The 25311-nt window shown below is 35.8% G+C and overlaps 1 protein-coding gene and 1 long non-coding RNA gene across 4 annotated transcripts in view; one reads left to right on the top strand and one right to left on the bottom strand.

The window, feature by feature from the left end:
* SLC30A4 (solute carrier family 30 member 4) lies at window positions 1–25072 on the top strand. 3 transcript variants are annotated; one of them, XM_036905429.2, is made up of 8 exons: window positions 4–289; window positions 400–888; window positions 7098–7244; window positions 16544–16697; window positions 18134–18332; window positions 19021–19126; window positions 19936–20070; window positions 20642–25072. In XM_036905429.2, exons 2-8 carry the CDS (start codon window positions 498–500, stop codon window positions 20794–20796), a joined length of 1287 nt encoding a protein of 428 aa, XP_036761324.1. In that variant the 5' UTR covers window positions 4–289; window positions 400–497; the 3' UTR covers window positions 20797–25072. The 3 variants fall into 3 exon arrangements, 2 of the variants coding, with proteins under 2 accessions (XP_036761325.1, XP_036761324.1); XR_008992596.1 differs by lacking the exons at window positions 19936–20070; window positions 20642–25072 and having other exon boundaries at window positions 3–289; window positions 18208–18332; XM_036905430.2 differs by lacking the exons at window positions 16544–16697; window positions 18134–18332; window positions 19021–19126; window positions 19936–20070; window positions 20642–25072 and adding an exon at window positions 8817–9907 and having other exon boundaries at window positions 1–289.
* LOC118922540 (uncharacterized) overlaps window positions 985–25311 on the bottom strand; it is a 50342-nt gene continuing 26015 nt past the window's right edge. Inside the window, exons 3-4 of the long non-coding RNA XR_008992597.1 lie at window positions 4031–4100; window positions 985–1114 (exon numbers count right to left, since the gene is read on the bottom strand). This is a non-coding gene — a long non-coding RNA (uncharacterized LOC118922540). The remainder of the gene's footprint in view (window positions 1115–4030; window positions 4101–25311) is intronic.

The raw sequence follows: 25311 nt of genomic DNA, 5'->3' as shown, positions 1-25311 counted from the left end.
CCGCCCCCCGCCGGCGCCACAGCCCTGCGCCGCGGCCTGCGCGTGCCCGTGTCGACCCTCCCTCGCGCGCCTCTCCCGCGGCCGCTCCGGCGCACGCGCGGCCTCGCGCAAGGCGAGGAGGGGCGGCGGCCGTGGGCGCCCAGCCCCGAACCTGTCAGACCCGCGGAGTCGGCCTGCAGCTGCTAGCGCGGCAGGCGTGAGGCCCGCCCGGCTTCCCCGCGGCCCTGGGCCGAGCTGTGCTAGTCGCCGGGGCTGGGAGATGAGCGGCCGCCCTGCGGCAGCGCCCCAGGTAGACCTGCCGCCCCCGGCCAGCCCGGAGCCCTCGCCGCCCCCGGGGCTTCGCAACTTGTGGGCAGTGTCGGGGCGCCTTTAATGTATAACGCGTTTCGTTTTCCACAGGATGGGGAGGGACGCGCGGCAGCGCCCTCGGGAGCCGGCGCCCCAGTGAAGTAGGAGCCGCGGGCCGTCCGCCTGCGCCGAGCCGCTCCGCCTCTGCCATGGCTGGATCCGGCGCGTGGAAGCGCCTCACAGCTCTGCTGAGGAAGGATGATGCGCCGCTGTTTTTAAATGACACCAGCGCCTTTGACTTCTCGGACGAGGCTGGGGACGAGGGGCTGTCTCGGTTTAACAAACTTCGAGTCGTGGTGGCCGATGATGGTTCCGAAACCCCGGAAAGGCCTATTAACGGGGCGCAGCTGGCCCTCCAGGCCGACGATGACTCCTTACTGGACCAGGACTTACCTTTGAGCAACAGTCAGCTGAGTTTGAAGGTGGACCCCTGTGACAACTGCAGCAAACAGAGGGAGTTACTGGAGCAGAGAAAGGTGAAAACCAGACTCATCATTGCTGCTGTTCTTTACGTGCTTTTCATGATCGGAGAACTTGTAGGTGAGTTGTGTTGCCAACTCACTTTCCATGTACCTTGCCTGGAGAATCTTTATCAAGCTTTAGTTACACGTGATTTGAGGTCTAAAGTTTCTTTACAGGAAGCTTGTTACTTATCAAGATACTAATCTCGTGATGTGAAAAGGCCGTACGGTTCCAAAGTGCAGATTAACCTAAGTACAATATAAATTTCCAGAGATGACTTTCTTCTCGTGCTCCATTGTATCACCTATTGTAAAGTTAAGAACATTATGTTCATTGTACATCATGTAACTTCCTCTTGTAAGAAAAAGAAACTCTGAGCAAACACCAGGTTAATTTTTGCAACGTTTTAAATAGTAAGTGATTCTAAAACTACTTAGAATCATAAAATTTTACCATATTAAGAGACCTTACTGACCACCTACTCCCCCTCCTTTTTCACACATAAGAAATCTGAGGGTCCAGAGATTTGAAATAAGTTGTGAAGACACTTAGGTTGATTAATGGAAGAGCCGCATCAGCAGTCCCAGTCTCTTGACTTTTTCCTCTACGTTTTAAGTGGTCTCTATTACTACTTCCCTTTGTATTTCTATCTAAGAGATTTGCACATTAAATACTACCAACTAACCATAAAACTTTTCACTGTAAGGAAGATCTGAAAAGAACCACAGGGCTCCCCCAGGACTTATGAACTTCGTTTTATTTTTCACTTTTTAAATTATTCAAGTAATACATTCTTACTTTGGAGATTAATTTCACAGTCACCTTAGTGTAACTGCTAATTTCTCTTAGTGATAGTTTAAAAGTGACATTAAAGCAACGAGATCACTCTCCCATGTTGGCTCTTCATGATGAATCATGATGAGAACAGAGGTGAGGATCCAGATTTAAGATGCTGGCTGGCGGTTATATGGAAGAAAATTATATACATTTCCTACCTCATTTCATGCCACTCCTCCCCAGTGCTCACTTTGGTCATCCTAGCCTTCTTTCTCCCTACAACTCAAAGTTCTTTCTTGCTCTTACGGCCTTCAGACTGGCTGCTCCCTCTACCTCAGTAGCTTTCAAACTTTTTGACCTCACTATAGTAAGAAGTACACTTAACATTGTGACTCATGTAGGCATGCGTGCATATGTGTGTATGCACACATACACACATGTATAAATGTATGTATAACTGAAACAAGTGTTATTTCATGGGATGGGTTCTAATATTTTTTCAATTATGGTCCAGCCCACTTAACTGATTTCATGGTCTACAAATAGGTCAGGGCCTGCAGTTTGAAAAAACTGCTTTACATGGACTGCCTTTTCCCAAATCTTCTCTGGGCTGGCTTCTTATCATTCATGTCTCATCTCAGAAGATACCTCAGAGACGTTTACTGATTGACTAAACCTCTCTTCTCCCCGGTTCTCTCCCCAACTTTAAAAGCATCTGAGATAATCTTATTCATATATTTACATGTTTAATGTCTGTCTTCCTCCACAGAAGTATAAGCTGAATTCCCAGCACCTGGAACAATGACTTTCACAGAGTGGACATACAATAAATTTTCACTGAATTAATTTTTATTGTGTTAGAGAATTATAAATGCTTAAGCTATAAAGAAATTGAAAGACGGGAGGGAAGCTGTGGCCAGATAAGGTATGGTCTCAGCAGACTAAACTTTAATGACTTGCCGAAAGTCACACAGCTAGAATATTGAGTCATTCAGCCTTAGTGATTCTTGAAGATAATATTTAATATTTGAAGTTAAAATCACATTAATCACAATTTTTCCCCTTAAAATTAATTTAGCTTATTTTGCCTATGTAAAAATTATTAAGATATAATTGTCCTGACTTATTTGGTAAATGTTATTTTGTGAAAGCCACAGTAGTTTTCAAATACTGACTTTATTTAAAACATGAAAATATTTTGTTAAATAATATGGAGATGCTAGCACTAAAGATAGGCATTAACAATATTATTCAAAATGTTACACAGAATTGTATACAGTAGAGCATTTATTAAAGTATGTCAAAAGCACTTAGAAATAAAGTATCTAATGTAGGAAGTATGGAGTAATTCTCTAAAATGAAGTAATTTAAAGATCTGAAGGAGACTTGATTTTGAATCTCAGCTTTGACACTAACTTCCTCTGAGACCTTAAACAACTTCCATTCTCTCCATCTTTCCATTCAGCCAGCATTTTTTGAGTACTTCATATATTCTAGGCACTGTGCTTTGTGTTCTGGATTTACAATAGAAAACAAAACTATTATTGTCCCTACTACCTGAAGTATTTAATCTAATGAAAGAGATGTTAACAAATAAACACACAAATTTAAAATTCAAATGGTCTTACCTGCTGAGAAGAAAAAACCAAGCAAGGTACTTACTATAAGACATAGTAACCAGCAGAACATAGTTTATGTGTGACCCAGTACAGTTAAACTGAAAAAAGAGTAGTAGAAATTAAGCAAAGGGAATGAGTGAGTTTTCCAAGTGAAGAGAACAGCAGTACAAAGGTCTTGAACCTTCAGTCCTCTAAAAGGACCCAAAAAGAAGGCTAAGTTGGCTGGAATGTGCTAAAAGGTAAAAAAGAGCAGGGGGACCAGGTCGTGCAGGTGCTGATAGACCAAATTAAATGAATGTAGTTTTAAGTTCTAAGTATAATGGGAAGCACTCAAAGGCTTTTAAGCAGAGTGACATAATTTGAAAGATTACTCTGGGTATTATGTGGAGAATGGATTGTAGGGTATACAAACAGAATCAAGTAAATTATTGCAGAGGTCCAGACAAGAAATTATTTTGATTTAGACTAGAGTGGATGGAGAAAAATGTACTGATCAAGATACCTTCTAAAGGTAATACTGAAAAAATTCCCTAGTGGTTTGGATGGGGGAAGTTGATGGCAGAACAGTATCAGGAATGATTCTGAAGCCTCTCACCTAAGTATCTGAATATATAGAAATGTATGTCACTTATGAAGCAGGAGAAAATGCAGATCAGGATTTAGGCATGGGCTTAAGGGTTGTTTTAGACATGTTAATCATATGTATGTTAAATAGTCAAGCAAAGATGTCCAGTGAGTTGTTACATATGAATCTATACTTCAGAAGAGAGGTCAAGGTAGAGAGAGATACATTAGGTAATAACATAGGAATGGCAAAAAATTACCTAGAGAGCCCAAGTCTTGAGGAACTCCACTTTAGAAGTCATGCGGAAGGCAAACAGGTATCCCGGAATCCTAGAAAAGAGAATATTTCCAAGTGGAAATAAGTGAGCTGAAGCTGCTGAGAGGTCTAATGAGATGAGAATTAAAATATCCTTTGGATTTAGTAACAGAGTTATTGAGTAGTAACTGCATTTTTATTGGGAATGAAAAATCTTGAAGAATGAATGCAAACAGTCTTCCAGGAAAAATGACAAATGAACTCATGCATCTGATTGTGTCTCTCCTAAAGTCTCTCTTAAACTACAGTAAAAGGGTTTATATATATATATATATATATATATATATATTACATATACATAACAGATCTCTCTATATATAGTTATCTCCACACAGATGGGGAGAACTGGAGAGGAGACAATAGCAACACAAATTTAAGAAACTAAAAAGGAAACAAATAAAACAGGTAACTGACTTTTAATAAGACTCAAGAAAACCAACTTCAAGCAAGTAGTGGGGAAAAACCAAGAACCAACCCAGTCTATACTGATGCAGCAGAAACACCTAGGAACTTATTAATACACAAATTGTTGGGCCAGAGTTTCTAATTAAACATCTGTGAGAGGACCTGAGAATTTGCATTTCTGACAAGTTCCCAGGAGATTGTTGATCTGAGGACCACAACTGAGAACTAAGACACTAGAGAATCCTAAGTAGGCCCAGAATTTGTATCAATAGGTACCCTCAGAAGTGTGGGTAAAGAATGTTAAATAAGGCAAACTAGTTAAAACCTGTTTAATAGCCTGCGAGATATAATAATATAATAATACAATTAGTGTCTGCAGAGACAAAATGATGTATTTACAAAACAAGAACAGGCTGCTTTAAAAAATTTTTCAGGGTAAAGAAAAGAGCTTTCAACAATAAAAATACTAAACAATTTTTCTAACTCCATAGAAAAGTTAGAAGATGAATTAAGGTAATCTCTCGCAGAGTAGAGCAAAAAATAGAAATGGGTAATAGGAGAAAAAAGGCAAGAAAATTAGTATATCAGTCCAAACACCAAATAATAGGTGTTTGAGGAATAGAGAAAGCAGAAGGAAAGAATTCAACATAGTTTAAGAAATTTTCCAAGAACCAAAGGGTATGTGTTTTACATTTCTAGATTGAAAGACAACATAAGCCTAGCAAACCAGGTAAAAGTAAACCCACATCAAGGTTCATTATTGTAAAGTTTCAGAACACAGGGAAAATATTGTTACTTATTGCCTCAGGAAGCTGCGGTATTAAACAATTGCCTGTAGTTGTTTTTGACAAATACTCCCTGGGGTTTGCACAGGGCAGAACTCCAAGTAAGTCAAATAAAAACAGCCTCGCAAGTTTGGTGTCCCAGTGAGCAACCAGACAGGTCATTTAATGACAGTTCTCTAGAAATGGGGCTTTCAAGGGGTTCCAACCTGCATTTTATCCCTTGCTGTACCTGCCAGGCTGAAGTTTTCACTTGATTGCTGCTGTTGGTTTTTGAGGCTTCTGCAGACTTGGAGATGGGGAGATAGGAATAAAGCAAGCAAAAACACCACAGAGCTCACTGTTCTTACCAAGATTTAGCCATTTTCCTTGAATAAATGCCACTTGTATCATCCTTTGGTTAAGTTTCAGAGTTCCAAAAAACTAATTGGGACAGTTTTTGCCTATGTTCATTGCTTTGATGGAGGATATTTTTCAGGGGTCCTTACTCTGCTGTTTCTGCTGATGATCACCAACATGTGGCTCCTTAAATTTAGATTAACTAAAATTAATTAAATTCCCCAATTGCACTAAGCAAATTTCATGTGTTCAAAAGCAACATGTGACTAGTGGCTGCTCTTTTGGACAGCACAGATAGATCCTATTGGAATAGATAGTTCTTAGGTAGTTCTTTTGGATAGTGTGGCTTTAACCTATCCTTATTTTATAGATGAATAAACTAAGACTCAAAAATGTTAAGTAACTTGCTCAGAGTTTCTGAGATTCCAAAGCCCCATGTTATGATTCACCAAGCTGTATTTTCTCTCAGTGATTTCCAGCTTTTTCATGTAAGGGAATACATTTTAAAAAATAATATTTGTATAGAGCACACTGACCTAAATGGATGTGACTACAAGATCACCAGCCCCAGTTCTTATGCCACTCCTGGCTCTGTGCATCTATCCCAAGAATAGGGGTACCAACACACTTATGTGTCACAACAGCCAGAGGAAGTTCTGCTTCACAGAACAGTGATTCTCAAAGTGTGTCACAAGGCTATCAACATCACCTGGGAACATGTTAGAAAGGTAAATTCTAAGGCCCTATAGAGGCCTACTCAATTAGAAATTCTGGGTATTGAGTCAAACAGTCTGTAGTTTAACAAGCCTTCCAGGTAACTGTGACGAACATAAATACTCTGTATTATAAAAAGCCTATTCAGGGATGGTGCTAGGAAAATTGGTTGACCTTATGGAAATACACACACACACATGAAATATATATAGAGAGAGAGAAATAAAATACCTGAGAAGTCAATATAAAAAAATTATATTCTAAATACCACCTTTATCTATTAGGAGACATTGTTATCTATATCCAAGTGTATCTACTAATTTTTATCTTTTTTTTTTGAACTAATGTGCATTTTGCGAGTTTCTTTGGTACAATTTTATGTTCAAAGCCTCCCAAACAAGTGAATACCTGCCTTTTCTTCAGCTTTATTGTCATATTTAGACATTGTGTTTATTAATTTCACTGTCAAATAGAATTCAGCACAAAAGCTGAAGTGCTAAAACAAAATATTTGTTTATGTGTTATCCCCCAGTTTAGTGCTTAGCTTTTTTAAGGTCATTAACTCCTCGGAGAATCTGTTCATATAAATGAATATTCTCACAAGAAAGATATGTGCACATCTTTAATGTTTTCATAAAATTTCAGGATACCCTTGATTTAATTTTAATAAGGTAAAGATTAAGATAGAAGTTAATATTTTGTAGGATGTTACATTTTTTTCTATTTATTTTAATTAATTTATTCCTTCTTCCCTCTCACCCTTACTTTAAGGTGGATACATTGCAAATAGCCTAGCAATCATGACAGATGCTCTTCATATGTTAACTGACCTCAGTGCCATCATCCTGACCTTACTTGCTTTGTGGCTGTCTTCAAAGTCACCAACCAAAAGATTCACCTTTGGATTTCATCGATTAGGTAGGAAACTGGGAGTTTCTTTGAGTTTATGAAATTTTATAGTAAAACCACAATGAACTGTAGCCTTTGATTAACTGAAATCTTTTTGGTGATAGCCTGTTTGCACAAAGCAAATGAAAATAAATGAACAAGATTTATTCAGATACATATCTTCCAGGGTACATTCAGCCTAGTCAGCCAAACAGTTTACACATATGAAATTATATGGTAATCATTAATCTTCAAATGTTGTTCCCTATGTCCTGAAGATGTTATCAGAAAAAAGTTTTCCTTCATTTTATTGAAACTAGCAAAATCACATGGGTTTAATTCATGAATGAGGATCAGCTTCTTTCTTTCACTTCTGGTAGTCCATCCAAAGCTACTGTAGCCCAGAGTTTAAGCATTACTCTAATAAGTATAACATATACTCTGTAGCTGACCTTCATTTCAGTCATTGAATCAATATAATCCTGTAAATGTTGACAGATTCTTTACTTGACCGAAATTTAGTCAGTCTCCTGAACCTTCTCCCAAGCCCATCTGTGCATTTTAGCAAGAACCCTGCTAAATTTCACACGAACTGCTTCCCCTCCCCAATATCTTCTGGGTCACTCCCCAGGTGATGTCTCCTCATCCTTTTCTGTCTTCAGCAAGGATTCTATTAGGTCAGCTTAGTCAGAATCCTACTTAACCCTGAAGTTTCCTCTAAACAGTTTGCCATCCGCTGACTCGCACCCTGCTTCTTGGCTGTATATTCCCACTTGCCGATGCAGTTTTCAGAGTTGAGCCCAATCTCTCTCTCCCCTGCAAAATTCCATTGCAGTGGTCCCTATACCTATCTTGATAGCTTCCCTCCTTGAACAAAGTTTTCTTTACCATATTTTAAAAAGTATCATTGACTTTTTAACAATGCACACATATTTTTATTTTCCATTTTGAACAAATTTTAATGTTTAATTAAGAGAGGTTAAAATCTCAGCATTTTACTCCTACTCTCCTGAGTCTCTATTGAAATAAAAAGTACCAAAACAACAAAGAGAAGCAGATAGTTGAGTCACCAATAAACGACATTTCCAGCAATTTCTGAAAGTTGGAGAGTAAACAGAAGGGAGTTGAAGGAAGACACAAGCCAGGAGGCTGCAGCCTGGAGTACACTGAGATAGGAACTGGAACCACCCAGCAGATCACCAAAGAAGGGTCAGGGACACATGAGCAGGAGGGGGAACTGGGACCGAAACCAGGGAAGAGTAATTGAATGACTGTAAATGGAAAACTATTCCGACTCGTCCACGGTGTCCCTACCTTCCTTCCTACCCCTGCCTGCACTCAGGCAGCCTGCGTTTTCCTTCGTGGAAAACACCAGATAATTGTTTTAGAAAGAAATTGGAACAAAATGGGGAAAGCTGAGGCTTCTCATATGGATGTTGGTGCTCCAAAATAATCCTTTTTCATATTACAGTTCAGGGTTCTGCAGCCTAATAGCTCAGTTCCTCACCTACTTATCCTTAAGTAATGCAATTGTCCTAGTCTGCCCTGCCCTACACCCCTTAGTAGTAACCACTTTAATTACTTTATGGCTTATCCTTCGAGCATTTCCTTTTTACAGTCATTTTCCCCTGTCCTTCTGCCCTAAGTGTGAATGGAGAACCAAGGATCTTTCAGAAAATGAGAAAAACCAGCAGCATGAAAGAAAATGAACAAAACTAACAGAAAAATTAGTCCTGGAGGAAAAAGAGGAGTCTTAAGGAACAGAAAAAAATGTTTTAAATTATTAATATAGTAGAACAATAAAACAGTAGAATATTTTTTAAAAGAAACAAAAAAAATCTTTGGAATCGAAATATTATTGCTGAAATTAAAAATAATGTTTTTCAGTAGAAGGGCCAGAAAATATAATCAAGAAAGTCTCCCAGAATATCGAACAAAAACATTTAAAAAGAAGAAAAAATTAAAAATTATAAAAGAACAATTTAGGAGGTCCAAATTTGTACTGTTAAGAACCTCAAAAAAGAACAAGCAAAAGGAGTGACTGCTTAATGGGTAGAGGGCTTCTTTTTGTGGAGATGAGCATGTTCAGGAGTTAGATAATAGTGGTCATTGCACAGCTTTATGCATATACTAAAAGCCACTGAATTGTGAGGGCTCAACCCTTCACACTGGAAGGGCCTCTAGGGATATTTCTCTTCTTTGTGCTCCAAAATATCCTACCAGTGTATCTAGATAAAGAATTTATTTCACTTACTCAGCTCTTTGAATAATGGTAGAAACAATGAGAGAAAAACTGACTGTGACTTGGGGACGATTAAAAAGACAGCCAAGATGAGTAGAGCTGACCAAAGCTATAAAGCAAAGCAGTGACTCCTGCATTCCACAAAATACCACTGCTTCATGCATAATCTCATAAAGTTCTGCAAAGTTTTGTGGGGAAAGGTATGTTTACATTGGACACATTGGAATAATGTGTCTGTGACCTCCAATACCAAGACCTGGGGATTTAGATCCTGAAGAACACTGCAGAAGGAATCCCCCTAAGAAACTTCTGATTTGTTACTGTTGTTCAATTTTGTTTTGTTTTGATATCAAGGCAGGGAGGAGTTGTTTTTTTGTTGACTTATTTTGTAAATATGTAAAACCTATGTTGCAAAAGTCAAAAATGATTTTAAAAGAAAGATTTACTCAGAGATGTCTTGCTTTCCTTCTGTCCCCTCCAACCCAACCTCCCACTCTACTTCCTTTTAGTAACCATTTTAATTAGTTTCTGAACTATCCTTTTAGGCTCTCCTTTTGAAAGTATAAGGAAACACATGTATATTATACCTTCCACCTTACTTTATATATTTTTCATATATGTTCATACCCAACTCTCTGCCACCTTCTCTTCTGCAAAAGGCAGCATACTGTATACCCAGTTCTGGACCCAGAGGTCTGTGTCTGTGAATGATAGCAAGATATTGGTATCATTCCCAAATTTATTTCCTTTTTGCTTCCTCATAATATTTTATACATGCCTAAAAGCATTTATCATATTTTTTAAGCTATTCTTATGAAACTGTGTCTCCTTTTAGACCATGAGTTAAGTAGCGACAGGAACAGATAATATTAACTCTGTGTGTCTGGCACTAGTAAGTACTGTATGAGAGATTATTGATTGAATTATTAGGCTTTCCTATTGCATATTCAGGCTGAGTAAATAAGGATATGACAAACAGATAAGTTGGTAAACCTCATGATCCTCAAATCACCTGTGCTTAGGGTAAGTTAAACCAATATCCAAACTGGGAGTAGTGGTATTTTTGAAATTTTGAGACTAAAATATTGGGACTTAAAAACATGTATCTGTAATCCTGAAACTGTGGTCATGTTCACAAAATAGTCAATAAAAATATATTTGATCAGTAACATGGCTGGGTGGTAAAGCCTGACTTACGGTTGCTTCTGACTTTAAAAATTAGTCAGAAGGGAGTTTCCTCTTCCTCTCTTAGTCAGGGGCTGGTCTTATTTGTCTGTTTTGCTACTTACCACTTTTAGAGTTCTGGAACATGGACCATTTTGAGAAATATGAGAAGTCTGGGTAAGAGGATATACTAGCAGGCAGAAGAGGGAAGGAGGCGAAGACTAAAACTAATTAACTGAGAATTTACTCTCTGCCAGGTACCATGTTAGGTACTTATACCTCACTACCTTATTTAAGTATTTTTTACAGTTCTGCAATACATCCCTATTTTACAGAAAAAAGCTGGTACTTAGATTAAATCACTGTCCAAAAGTTCATATAGCTAGTAAAAGTGCAGATCTCAGTTCTGAACCAAAGACAGTTTGGCCAGTATGGTAACATGATGGTTGTCCTAAGGCAGGTATGTGATTATAATGCTAATTCTATGTAGGTTATTATTTTTTCCCCTCATGCAAAAGGGGCAGAAAGTATTCAGCTAAAAAATCTCTTCCTCGATACATGCAGCCAAAAAACGTAATCTCTTCTCCCTAGTTAGTGATTCATTTTAACAACTTCTTTCCATCCCTGATAAGAGTTATGCCTATTAATTATTCACATCATAGAATTAATTTATATCACATGAACATCTACATGAAAAGAATAGATACTTCCTAGAAACGGGAGCTTTAGTGAGGCAGAAGGAAGATATGAGTGAGGTGGTCAGCACTGGGTAGCCACAAGTCCACTTGACAGTACTGCTTACCTTGGGTATGGGGGTGGAGAAAGTAGTAAGAAGGCAGGAAATTGGAGGGTATTCAGAATAGGAGGTGAGAGGATTGAAAGATATACTTTGCAGTTTAGTTTGGCATTCTGGTGGCCACTGAAAATCCTATATGATGTCCTTAGCCTGAGTGCAGTAGACTGAGTTGAAAATACAAATTGAATGAGTTGAAATACAAATACTAGTCTGGAAGTCCTAGGCAAATCCAGTACAGCCCACTGATTTTCCTCCTATTTCCTTCCTATCATCTATTGGAAGAAGGTAGAAAAGAGACATAGCATTAAAGTACTAGAGAAAATAGGTCTCCACTCTCCTACTCATTTTTATAGACCTCTGAAACCTGTCTTTAGATGTTTGCTATATATAGTTCTTTGAGGTGATAGAAAGACAAGTGTTATATAAGAGAAATACACTCATTATTGACATCATAGCATTAGTAAAGTTAACAGTTAACAATAGGCCAATATTACATCTAGGCAGCACTCATAAAAAAGCAAATATTCTTGGTTGAGTGTAATTTACATAGTCGAAGCAAACTGTTGCTCAGTAGTTACCTGTTGACTGAATGGATAATAGTACAGGGTGGGGATACAGGCAGTAAATATCTACCTAAATACAGCATCATCATAAACTGTATTACATGCTATGAAAAAAAAGGATGATGTATACTATGATGGAGAATAACAGAGGAGGACTGAGAACGACTCAATGTTTCTCATTGAACCTTGAAAACCTCTAGTTTTGGCAATTATAGATGTGTTAAAATGTGCAATGAACAGTTTTCATATTTTATAGAGTACTTGATAATCTATTTTCTCCTGTTTAATTTTTTATTTTACCATTTATTAACCATTCAAACCAAAGATGTTTATTCTTATGTGAAATTCAGAGTGTATTTTGGTTTTTATTAGATCATTGATCTTATTTGTTTATATTTCAGCTGAATGAAAAGACCCAAGTGATGTTATAACAAAAAACACATACTCACTCATCTTAACTCCCTCCTCCAATGCTATATACAGTTCAGCCAGGTGGAGTGATTTAATTATTTGTGTGTAAAGTAGCAAAATTTGTTAGAAATACTGTAATAATGGGTTTTCTACAATTTCCATAAAATCTCTTTCAAGAGTTTTTCATTTATGCTAAATTTCCATTTAGTCAAATTTACCTGAAATTAATGGGGTAGTAATGTTCACTAAAATCTAGGGTTTCAATTGTGAAAGTTCCTGGACCTCCTTTAGAAAATGAAAAATCTGTATCATGCATTCCTTTAGTCTTGAAAAACTTTATTGAATATTATGTGACCAGAAACCAACCCAGAGCAAGAATGAGAAGTTTGGACAAGTCGTAATGTGGTTAATGATGGAAAGCTTCCCTCTCTTAATAATTTGTAGGGAAAGAAATATCTTGCCATGTTTATCTGCATTCCATCATGTTAAAATTACTATGAAAAAAAATTGTAACACTAATTAGTCCTATTCATGATATTTCACCAAAGTTTAATTTATTCACAATGAAAGAACTTTTTGTTTATCAGAATAAGTGATCATCTTACTACTATTCGGAATTTTAGCCATACAGTATTATCTGTACCTTATACTTCTCAATTACAAATTTCAGCCCTAAAAAATCTACTTTAAGTTTTCTCTTTTTTCCTTTGAATTTATGAGTATTCTGTCTTGAAGACATTTTGACAGTTAATTAGAATTAAAAATAACAGATGAATGTCTTTGCTTTACACCAAGGGAACTAGACACGAGGCACATTTCTTACTAATTGTTGGAAAAGGGATTTCATTGATAGCAGTATCCTAATATGTCATTTTGGGAATTTTTAGGAGCCCATTAAATTCCATTACTTAACTGTAGGTAGGCATTGGGATCCCTTTTATGCTCTGTACAGGAGTGAAGACTGATGTAGAAAACTGAGCTTTCACTACAGGCTGCAGCAGCCTAGCAGATGTTCTAAAGGTAGGAATCCTCCTTGCCAAGGAACTCCGTTTCTGCTTTAGTTTGACTTTAATTTTACTTTATTTTAAATGTGGTTTTGCCTAATCTGAGAGTTCACAAAAAGATAACTCTAAGTGTTTAGGAAAATTATAATTGGGATGTGGGGTTGCCAGATTTAGTGCATGCATGTGCACACACATACACACACACACACTCTTGCAGACTGCATAGTATGTCTGAACTATTGCATGGGAGATACTTAAATTAAAATTTTTTTATCTGAAATGCATATTGAACTGGATATCCACTATTTTATCTGGCATACCTGCTACGGTCACTGTATAATTTATTATCTAAACCAGGGTACTTTGAAAATGAAATGGGGAGCTTTTAATAATATGTCAGGACAACAGGCATAAATTGTGACTATTCAGGGAAAACTGAATGTCCAACCTAATTGGTCAACCTAGTATGGTCAACCTAATTATAGGAGGTTTTGAAAGAATTTTTAATAATTGGTTTTAGATTTTCATAAGCAGTCATATCCCTATGTCATTAACTTGTATAGTTATAGAGCTTTATAAATGTAAAGTATATTGCTTTATAATTCATATTAAAAATTTGATTAAGACACCTTAAAGACTATGGTGGCCTAATTGCTAGCTTCAACCTTGATACACAAAATTCTTTCTTTCCTTTTACTTTGTAGAAGAGCTTGAGGATTGATTAATATTTTTAAACTACTAATTTTAAAGAGAATTATAACTTCTCTTTGTGAGTAAAATAAGGAGGCTAACACTAGTACATAAGATTTTATAATTTAAACTATTTTTAATTATTCACATTATTTCTATATATGTACTTTACCACTAGCAGTTATAAGAAATTCCATGTGTATTCTGTCTTGTATTTGTTTTAATTATTTTCTTTTAACCTATTTATGTCTTGATTTTGAGATGCAGTAAATAACTTACTATTCATTAGCTTAACCTTCTTAATTATATAGCCTTTTATCAACTTCCCTTGCTCAACCCAACTAACTTCATTCTACAAATTCATCTATAAGTTACTGAGTGCTATAAGTGTAACGTGGAATGTAACTTGGTCATATCCTCATGGAGCTTAGAGTCTGGGCTTAATATGGAAGTCTCTCCACAGCTTTGTATATTTCAGTTGATCTTTTCTCTCTTTTTCAGCCCTGTGTTTCTTTTGAAGTATAATGATTAGTACATCAGGCAGGGGTGTGCCATGATTTTGAACAGGAATTGTATGTTTATTGTCTCATCCAACATTTGTTCTGTTAATACACAGGATTTTATTAGAATTTGGCTACATTAGTGAGATGTCTTCAGGAAACAGCTTATAACTACTAAATTTTCTGTGTTATAATTTATGAGTTGGGATAAAAATGTATTGAAGTCCAATATACTTGGACTGCTTGAAACCTTTGAGCAATGAGTTGACCCAGATAACATTTTTCCTGATTGTTTTACCTTTTAATGCTTAATAGGAGTAATGTCTGGTTTCTCTAAAGGAAAATTTCTCTTTAAAAGTACTTTCATTGTTTAGAGTGTCAATACTTGTTTTATACAATAAATTATATAGGAAGTATAATTATTTTAAAATGTACTTCACATTTCCCTATTTTTTTGTTATTTTGAAAAGATACAAAGTTATTCCTACTTTATAGTGGTAGACAATTCATATGGTATAAAAACATATACAGCTCAAAGTTATCCCTGTCTCGCAGCCACCCATTCTCCTATCCATTTTTTTAAATCAGTAATTTTCTGTACCCTTCCACAGATTGCAAGTATAGATCATTATTTATATATTCTTTTTCTTTTTCACACAAATGGTTACATACCATACAGACTGTTGTGTACTTTGCTTTTTTCACATAACATGTGTCTTGGAGATTACTCCTTATAAGGCAGAGCCTTCTTTTTTTTTTTAACAACTGCATAATATTGCATAAGGCCCCTACTAATCAGTTTATTGTTTTCAGTTGTTTGCTCTTATATACAATGTTTGATGAATAGCTCCATACATGCCTCATTTTGCACATGTGCAGCTCAATTGGCATGAATGTGTATATTATCCCTAGAAAGGAAATTCCTGGGTCAAAGTGCATTCATGAATACTTGCATGCCTTAAAGTGTTTTTCTTTAGTCTAAAGTAATACATGTTTGCTGATAAAACTTAAACATATCAAACATTACTTACTGAAAAGAATAAAGTGAAAAATAAATTCCCTAAGCTCCTAGTTCCACCTCCTAGATGTAGTACTTTCTTGTAATTATCAATTTGCCTCATTTTTGTTTTTCTTTTTTTCCTTTTTTTAATGTGTCTATATGATATCCCATTGTATGTATATATCATAATGTATTCATTGAGTTCCTCATTAGAGGACATTTAAGATGTTTCCAGGTCTTTTTTGATAATACATACAAAGCTATAGTGACAAACCTTGACAATATCTTTGCATACATATGGATGTGTTTCTGATAGATTCCTAGAATCAAGGAATATGTACATTTTAAATTTTCATTAGTTTTCCTAACTGCTCTCCAAAAAAGACAGTTACATTTGATACTTCCACCACTGTATCTTTGCTAACTCTGGCTGTTGTCAAACTTAATCTTTGCCAGTTTAGTAAGGGTCCAAAAGGAATTGTATTCTTATTTGAATTTCTTGTATTATGCTTGATTGGGATAAATTGGCCATTTCTTTTACTTTCTGTGTATTACTATTGTGTCCTTTACCCATTTTTCATACAGGTTGTTCGCTTTGTTATTGATTTGTGAGTGCAGTCTTCTACTGGAAAATTAGTGTGTGGTTGTATATGTTACAACATTTTTTCTTAGTTTTTCATTTTTTTCAAGTGTATGTTCAGTATATTCACAATTTGACCCTAAAGAGATGAGGGGAAGGTTGGGAGATGAGGTGGGGAGATGAAGGGAGTAAGCTACTGGGGGATCCAGATCAAACTACTGAACACTTTAAATAAGGAAACTAGCATGACAGAAATGATACAGAGCTTTTATCTTCTTAGAGAAAAGAAGATAGAAATAAAATACTGTACAATATTTAGTTTGTATGAAGTATAATAACTGTGCTGAAAATATTTGTTTTTTTATTTTTTTCCCTCCAGAGGTTTTGTCAGCTATGATTAGTGTACTGTTGGTGTATGTACTTATGGGATTCCTCCTCTATGAAGCTGTCCAGAGAACTATCTATTTGAAATATGAAATAAATGGAGACGTAATGCTTATTACTGCAGCTGTTGGAGTTGCAGTTAACGTAATGTAAGCTCTGTTCTTAAAATATTTTTAATAATCTTTATTTTTTTAGAGTGGTTTTAGGTTCACAGCAGTATTGAGCAGAAGGTATAGAGATTTTCCATACCCCCCCTGCCCCTACACATGCATAGCTTCCCCATTATTAACATCCTCAGCCAGAGTGGTACATTTGTTACAGCTGATGACCCTATGTTGACAAGTCATTATCATCCAAAGTCCATAGTTTACAGTGGGGTTCACTCAAGGTGTTGTACATTCTGTGGGTTTGGACAAATGTATAATAACATGTAGAGTATTATACATTCTATCTTGTTTTCACATTATTATTTTCAAGTACTGTGAACCTAGAGATTGTTATGTATGCATTCAATAATGTGCAGTATATTTTGTATATTTTATTAAATTTTGTAAAATTTTATATATTTAAAAATTATATAACATGTTAATTTTCTTATAATATTAATAAAACTTTCATAAATATAAATTCCTCATTAGTTTGCTCAGGTATACTGAAGTTTAACTATCAGGAATATAAGTAAGACAAGTTTCTTTTTTTTAATTTAACTTTTATTTTTCAATACTTCTGTGTGAATGAGATCTGTTTTTAACTACCAACTTTTTTTCCTAAAAACTAAAAAGTAGTTTTAAGTAACATCCTTAATCATTTGGACCAAGGGTCAACAAACTTTTTCTGTAAAGGGCCATATAGTTAAAATAATTTAGGCTTGGAGAGCCACACAGTCTCTTCTACAGCTATTCAGCTTTGCTGTTATAGAACAAAAGTAGCCACATTCAGTAATAAACAAATGAGCATGGCTGTGTCCCAGCAAAACTTGATTTACAAAAGAGGCAGTGGTAGACCATGGTCTGCTAGTCCCTGCCTTAGTGGCTTCCATTCACATTTAGAATAAAATCAAAAGTCCTTACCCGTAAGACCCTGTATGCCTCACCAACTCATCTCCATTTTGTGCGAGCCACAATGGCTGTCTTGGTTTTTTTAAGGACACAGAGCGCATTTTCATCTAAGGATCTTTGTTCTTTCTGCCTTGAAGACTCTTCCACCACTGCTTGCTTTCTGACTTCATTCAAGTCTATGCACAGATGGGATCTGAGAGAGGCCTCCTCTGACCACTCTCCATCCTCTTGCAATGCTTTACTTTTCTTCAAAGCATTCACATTGCCTGACATTGTATTATATATTTATTTGTTTACTTCTCTGCCTTCCTTACTGGAACATAAGCTCCATGGGAATAGGGGGTGTGTCTGCTTGGTTACTATTTTGACCCCAGCACCTAGAAGAGTGCCTGATACATAATAATAGGTGCTGTAATATTTATTAAATTAATGAGTTCCATGTTGCCTCATTAGTGTCTGATTAGTAGCAAATATTTTTTATCAATAGTATTAGGAAAAATAATAATGTTTTCTTTTATTTTTAACAGAATGGGGTTTCTGTTGAACCAGGCTGGTCATCACACCCATTCCCACTCCCTGCCTTCAAATTCTCCTACCACAGGTTCTGGGTGTGAACGCAGCCATGGGCAGGATAGCCTGGCAGTGAGAGCTGCATTTGTACATGCCTTGGGGGATTTGGTACAGAGCATTGGTGTGCTAATAGCCGCATACATTATACGATTCAAGGTAATATTTTTGCTACTATTTCTATTTTAAAATATATTTAATTTCAACATTAAAACTAAAGCTGATTGTCTCCTATCAGTGTACTAGAGGCAATGCCAGTCTTACCCATTTTTCATTTGGGCAAGCTTAGTTGCATCATCAGTGTAGCTCTTTTGCTAGCACTAAACACAAGAGTACCATCTCACAGTATAACATCTATAGTTAGGTTTGGTAGGGCACTCACTGGAGAACTCAATTTTAAGCCCTATCACCGAAATGTGAGGTACTGGAATGTGCACTGGACTAGAAATACAGCGATCTGGGTTCTAGGCTTCGCTCTGCCATTAGTGCTTTGACTTTCAGCAAGTCCCTCATCTCTAAACTTGAGCACCCTCCTCTTTAATATGAGGGGCTTAGACCAGCTATGTGGCTGCTAAAACTCCTTCCACTCTGATATTCTATGGTTCTGGGTGGAAGATTTAGAGATGGTACAGAGGAAAACACAACAATTAAACTTCTAGAAATAAGTCTCATGAGGAAAGATGTTTAAAAATCTAGGAAAAAGTGAAGGTGTTTCTTAATTTCAATATCTAAATTTTAAAGGTATCCTCCAGTCCTTCTAAAGAAAGATAAAGAACAGGGGGAAGAGTATGCCTTCCTTTTTTTTATGTCTGTCTATATTTAATCACACAATTTTATCACCTTTCAGCCTGAATATAAGATTGCTGATCCCATCTGTACATATGTATTTTCATTACTTGTGGCTTTTACAACATTTCGCATCATATGGGACACAATAGTTATAATCCTAGAAGGTAAGCTATCACTAATACCCCTTCCTGGGTTTATTACCTCCCTAAATCAGATTGGGGGTGGAAGGGCACACTCTGGAGTAGGACCCAAGTCTTTTCCCCTTCTTGCTGGTGCTTACCAGGCTATAGCAACTCCACCTTACATGTATATAACATACAGAATTACACAGATGGCCTTCTACTATCTGTTACCCACTTGATTCTTATAATAGCTAAGAAAAGTAGGTAATGCAGAAATTATTATCCCCAAATTACCAACAAGAAAATTGAGGTTCAGAGAGGTGACATAACTTGATTAAGGTTTTGCTGCTAATAAACTGTGGAGCTAGGACAAGAACACAACTCTCTTGATTCCTAATGCAGTTGTATTTAGTAAGTTATGAATTCCTTAATTCCCATTTAACTTGCTAATTTGTTATATTTCCAACATCCCTGCCTTATCAATATTATGTATGTATAAGCATGTAAATGTAAGTTCCCAACAGGTTTTTCATGGCTGGACGTTCCTTTCTTTTCTTCCTTTTTCTTTTTTTGTTTGTCCTAGCTTATTTGTTAAAATAAATAACAATTTGGTTTGATTAAATTTCTTCTTAGTGAGAATGAACTTTTTTATAAGTAGTTATTAACCTCTTATATGTATCCTGCTATATGTGTGCATGGTTTATCTTAAAGTACTAAGATGTTTTAAAGTGTTCATGTTAACTAAATTTGGTAAAACCGTTGGTTTCTTTGAAAAAAAAAAAAGTCCTATCAATAATGTATAACTTTTTTCCCAAAGTAAACTTTACTTACAGGTGATATATTCTGAATAGGTGTACCAAGCCATTTAAATGTAGACTATATCAAAGAAGCCTTGATGAAAATCGAAGATGTATATTCAGTGGAAGATTTAAATATCTGGTCTCTGACTTCAGGAAAACCTACTGCCATAGTACACATACAGCTAAGTATGTTGCTGACAGTAAATGTTGGGGTTGGTGAACTTCTATCTTTGGAATTAAACATCTGTGCTTATAATTAAGTAGGAAGACTTAGATTTGTTTTAAGGGGAGGGTCAGGCTCTTCAGAAGGTGAATTGCAGGTCAATTTTTGTAGCAGAATGATAATTTTTTATCTCTTTGAAATGAGACATTATAAATTGATTTGGCCTTCAGATTAAAGGTACCATGAAAAGGATAAGCTAAACTTAGGTTTTTATTTCTTTAAATCATTTCATAGGTTTTTATTTATCAGAATAATACATGCATATCACTTATTAAGAAATTACAAAAGATGAAAGACTTGTAATTAATGTCTAGTATTTCTTTACCTGAGAGTGGCCTGAAGAGACTGGAATAATGAGAAGCCATTCTAGCTTTGTAAACTGACATACTTATTGAACAGAATGGCTTCAAGAAGGTAGAAATCAAACTAATAAAAATATGTTCACAGTATATTAAGGTTGTTTTTTCCCCTGTGTCTTATTCACTAATGTGTAACTGTATGATGAATAGTAACAATGTTTTCTTGACATTGCAGTTCCTGGAAGTTCATCTAAATGGGAGGAAGTCCAGTCCAAAGCAAAGCATTTATTATTGAACACATTTGGCATGTATAAATGCACTATTCAGCTACAGAGTTACAGGCAAGACGTGGACAGAACTTGTGCAAATTGTCAGAGTTCCAGTCCCTAATTTTATCGAGCTTGGGAAACTACTGCCTTATTTATCCTGCATCAAAGACTTGAGAGCAATAAATGCACACCTACATTAGAAAATGGAATCCCTGACAGCTGTGTCCATACAAGCACCAGTCTCTCAAAACAGTCACTCCAGCCTGGCAGTGCTAGTTTCTGTTAATGGTAAAATGAGACTTCATTATTTTTAGATGAAGATACTTCCAAAATACTATTTACAGAATGAGACGTGACTCTGCAGATACCTCACAGAAGACAATCGAAGACCACACTAATTATTAGTACATGTCCTAAAGGAAGCATCAAGAATTCAGTATTTGCATTTAAAAATCCTTTTTAAAGACCATTTTATATCAAGCCAGTGCTGGAAAACTGAATTTTTTAATTATGTAATCTTGACACCCAGCTTCTGGAATTTGACACCCAGCTCTCTCTCTTTTTACAGAAAATATTTCTCAACAGATTTCAGAAAGTACTAGTAATTATCCAGAAAGTGGAATGAGCATGTATTCCTAAGTGTTTCAGAAATGTTTTATTTCACAAATAAGTCTTCAAGTTATTGTTATAGTTATACCTTATAAGCAACTTTTTCCAGATGTTACAGGGTTTTGAATCTCAAAGTTCATGTTTTTGGTTACTTGTAATCTTATCAACACCAAATCTTTACATGTTGAGACCACTGTCATTAAATTATTTAGGAACTATTTTCAGTATTATTCTGAATGGATAATAATCTTAAATTCAAGTTATATTGATAATTTAAAACAAAATAAGAGCGAGGATGGGGTGTAGTTTTGATTTAAGTCTTCTTGGAATCACTTATATTGTTCATGGAATTCTCTTAAGAACAGCAAGAGACAGCAAAATGTAAATAATGATACTCTGTCCTTTTAAGAACTACCTTACATCTTGTACAGAAAGTTTGCATGCTAGTTGCTTCCCTCCTCCAAAATACCCTTTCAGGATAAAACTCTGGAGAGCCAAGTTTCAGTTTGTAATACTCAATTTTCACATGTAGATTAAACACATTCTTCCAGAGAGTATTTCTGTTTGATGATATGGGTTAGGGATTCTCTGTGGATTCCAAAAGCCCTAAGATAAAATTTTGAGCTTTTCCAATAATACCATAGCAGAAATGCCCAGAGAGATGGGGGAAGATATTACTCAGATAAAACAAAAATTTCAAGGGTTTTTGACCATGTGTGTATGTTGTCAAGCACAGGAATAGGGATAGACATTAAATCTGTGTAGGAAGACTAAGCAAAAACATTTCAAACCAAATGCAGCCTAATTGCTAACAGTTGTATTAAACAGGCACCTATGAATATTAATTTCATTTTGCAACTGTTGGTTTTGAGATTTTTATACATATTAGAAATCCATTTTCAACAGGGACAATTTCTTAACCAAGAGTGAATATGTTTCTTGGGCTCCTCAGAGAATCAGAGTAGAGTAACAATGTACCAGACAAGTTGTGAATTGAAATCCCAGATAGGATGCAGATGACTTATAATAACAATGAATGATATCCAAAAGATGAAGGAAAAACATTTCATCTTTCTTTCAAGTAAACCTAAAATAAAACCTGGACTTACCTGAAAGATTGTTAAGAGTTGATGGTATCCAATAAAAGGGTTCATGAGAGTTAATGGTACCTTACAAAACCCAGGTTTGTTTGATCGAATTGAAAATTTATGGGATTCTTATTGTAAATCCATTTAAAATAATTATTTGAATTTGTCAAATTTTTGAGTATATATACTGTTTAAATCAAAATATTCTTAGATATAGAAGGCAAGTAAGGATAAATGAGAAGCATTTCAGTGGACAGCTGGACATTTATGGACTTTGGATACCTAGCAAGAGAAAGGAAAAGAATGTGCATTATATGCTAATGGACTTTCCCATATTTGCCATTATTTCCCATATCTACTGAGCTTGTTTCTTGCAAATTTTCCTTTTTCTTAAATAAGTATATCTGATTTTTTTGTATCAACGTGTTCCTTGAAAGGTTATTTGATAAGAGTCTAAAATCCACTTGAGGACTGAAAAGGATGCTTTTGTGAAATGCAGAAACACTGAAAACTTTTGTTAATCTTAATGATCATGTTCTGCTGAAAGTGAGGTACATAGGAAGTTTCCTGTGTTTTGTTTTTTTTTGAGGCAAGGACTACAGATTTTGTACTGGTACTTTACTGATTCTGTGAGATCGAGAATTGAAAGCTAGATGCAACTTTTTGTAACTTAAACCCACAGAGAAGTATGTGAACTTAGCAGATAGGATCAGGGACTGCATAGCTTCTGACACAGCATTGGGTCTGTCCTTTACCTGCTGAGCTGCAACCAAAAGGCACAGTCAGCCAGCTCTCAGCGAGCTCCCCATTGTCCCATGAAGAAAACGGTGGCTGTTCGCATAAACACCTAGCATTCTAAATTTTGCACTGGGACAACAGATTATAACATAAAAACTGGGCAGTTCTTCAGTGTGATGTATTTTAATTAACATTTGCAAATAATCAGAGTTATTTTTGTACATAAACCTGTGTGTTCAGAACTCTGGCCAGATGCAGTGTTTTGATTTACTTTAGGAAAAGACCTATTGTTTCATTAATGACCATGCTGCCTTAGAAATATAATGTGGTGAATGTAGTTGAATAAGGCATATTTCAGAGGGCTTTGAAATGCAGAACCAGAAGCAACTGTAATTCCTTCATACATTTTCCATTAGCTATGCCTTGTGTATTGTTGGGCCCAGATTTTCACAACTTGTAGCTCCCATCAGTATTGTTTGCCAATTCACTGGATTTATTTTACTGTTTTCTTTTCAACTTTGGGTGCTCTATTTCCATTTTCTGAAGCTGAGTTTCCTACTCTTAGGAATCTCAGTGTTCTGGTTCTATCTCTTGAATCCAGGTGTCCACACTGACTGTGTTTATCTTTAATAGAATTTTCCCAGAATAGTCACAGGCAAGATCAGACACATGAGCTTCCCTTACATTTGATAATGAGGAAACACCAACTTTCAGAGACAAAGCATCACTTATAAATGTGTTTCTAGGTGGGGAAGAACCTTTTTTTTTTTTTTACATCTGATCCAGATTTCTCTCCACCCTGAACTTGATAGAGTAAGTGTGACAGAAATAGACCACAAGTGAACCCTAAGTGAAGATTATTGCTAATAAGACTGGGTTGTGTTTCCCAAACAACCACTCTCACTACTTTGGAAGAGATAATCATTCACTTCTGAAACAAGCACAATTAGCTAAGATTATTTTTTTATGCATTTATATTAATTGGCTCACCATAACAAATAAGATGTTCTTACAGATTTAAGCCCCTTTAGAATAAGGCTTTAGGCAGTTTTGCTGTTAACTGTACCTTATATAGAGAAAATTAAAGTTACAGAATGTGTTCCTAGATTTAAGATTAGTTCATTTGGTTCAGTTTGTCTTTGAATCAAGCTTAGCTCATAAGCCAGTTAGGTATTAGTCACACATGAATAGTAACACCTCAATATATACTATGTTGAGGGGAGGCAAGTCTGATCTCCAAAATTGATTAAGCTTAATATCTCTCTAACCAAATACCATTGGCAGACCCCACTTACAGATCTGTCATATGAATCCTGCCAGACAGGGCTTCATATTTGTTTTACAGATTGCCAGTCAGGGTATTTTGTGATGTTGGTCAGAGCAGGCAAATTAGAGAGAAAAAAAGCCATTGTGAGAGTTCCTCAGTATTGAATTTTGTGTTTGCATTCAGGCCAGCCTGTCATTGAATGCTCACTTTCAAAGGGTTTAACTCATTCTTCCAATCTTTTGTGAGGACCAGTATTTTCTGATTTTTGGTAAGATTAGAAAAACCTTATGGAGACTTCCCCAGTTAAATCTATGACAGTGTCAATTTAAGTTTTGCAATTAAGTATATTCTGAAATAACTGCAACAGGAAATTGAAATGTGCCAGTGTGTCAGGTTTGTACCTGGAAGATACTGTATATTTGTAAAGCTTATGCTTCTCTAAATATGTGTTACTAAGTAAGCCATATCACAATTTAAGAAATTGTATATACCTTTCCATATGTCCTTTCAGAAACCAGGTATTTTGCATATGATTGATTTTAGGAAGATCTTTGAAGCTGGGGTTTGTCCATGTCATTTAAGATCAAAGAATAGTATGCATACATGTACTGTATTTGCTATTTTCAAATTGTAATTTCCTATACATTTATTAAATAAAGTATTGTTTTGCCATGTGGTTTATTAAAAAATGAAAAGGTACATTAAATTAAACTTGTGGGTCTTCAAAAATTGTTTAATAGTATACCTTAAAACATAATCTTAAAAAGAAAAGCATTGGAAAATAGATTATAATGTATCTAGCGTTATAATCTCAGGTTGTTATGCCCTCTTTGATGTCTAAGAAATAAGCCTGAAAAAAATCTTCAGATAGGGTAAAAAGAGGAATTAAAAAAATCTTTATCTTTTTATATCAGTTACTTTTAATGTCTCCGCA

The sequence above is a fragment of the Manis pentadactyla genome, chromosome 11 (genome assembly GCF_030020395.1).
Source record: "Manis pentadactyla isolate mManPen7 chromosome 11, mManPen7.hap1, whole genome shotgun sequence".
NCBI lineage: Eukaryota > Metazoa > Chordata > Mammalia > Pholidota > Manidae > Manis > Manis pentadactyla.
The sequence above is the reverse complement of the archived record's forward strand: the minus strand, read 5'-3'. Positions and strand labels throughout refer to the sequence as shown.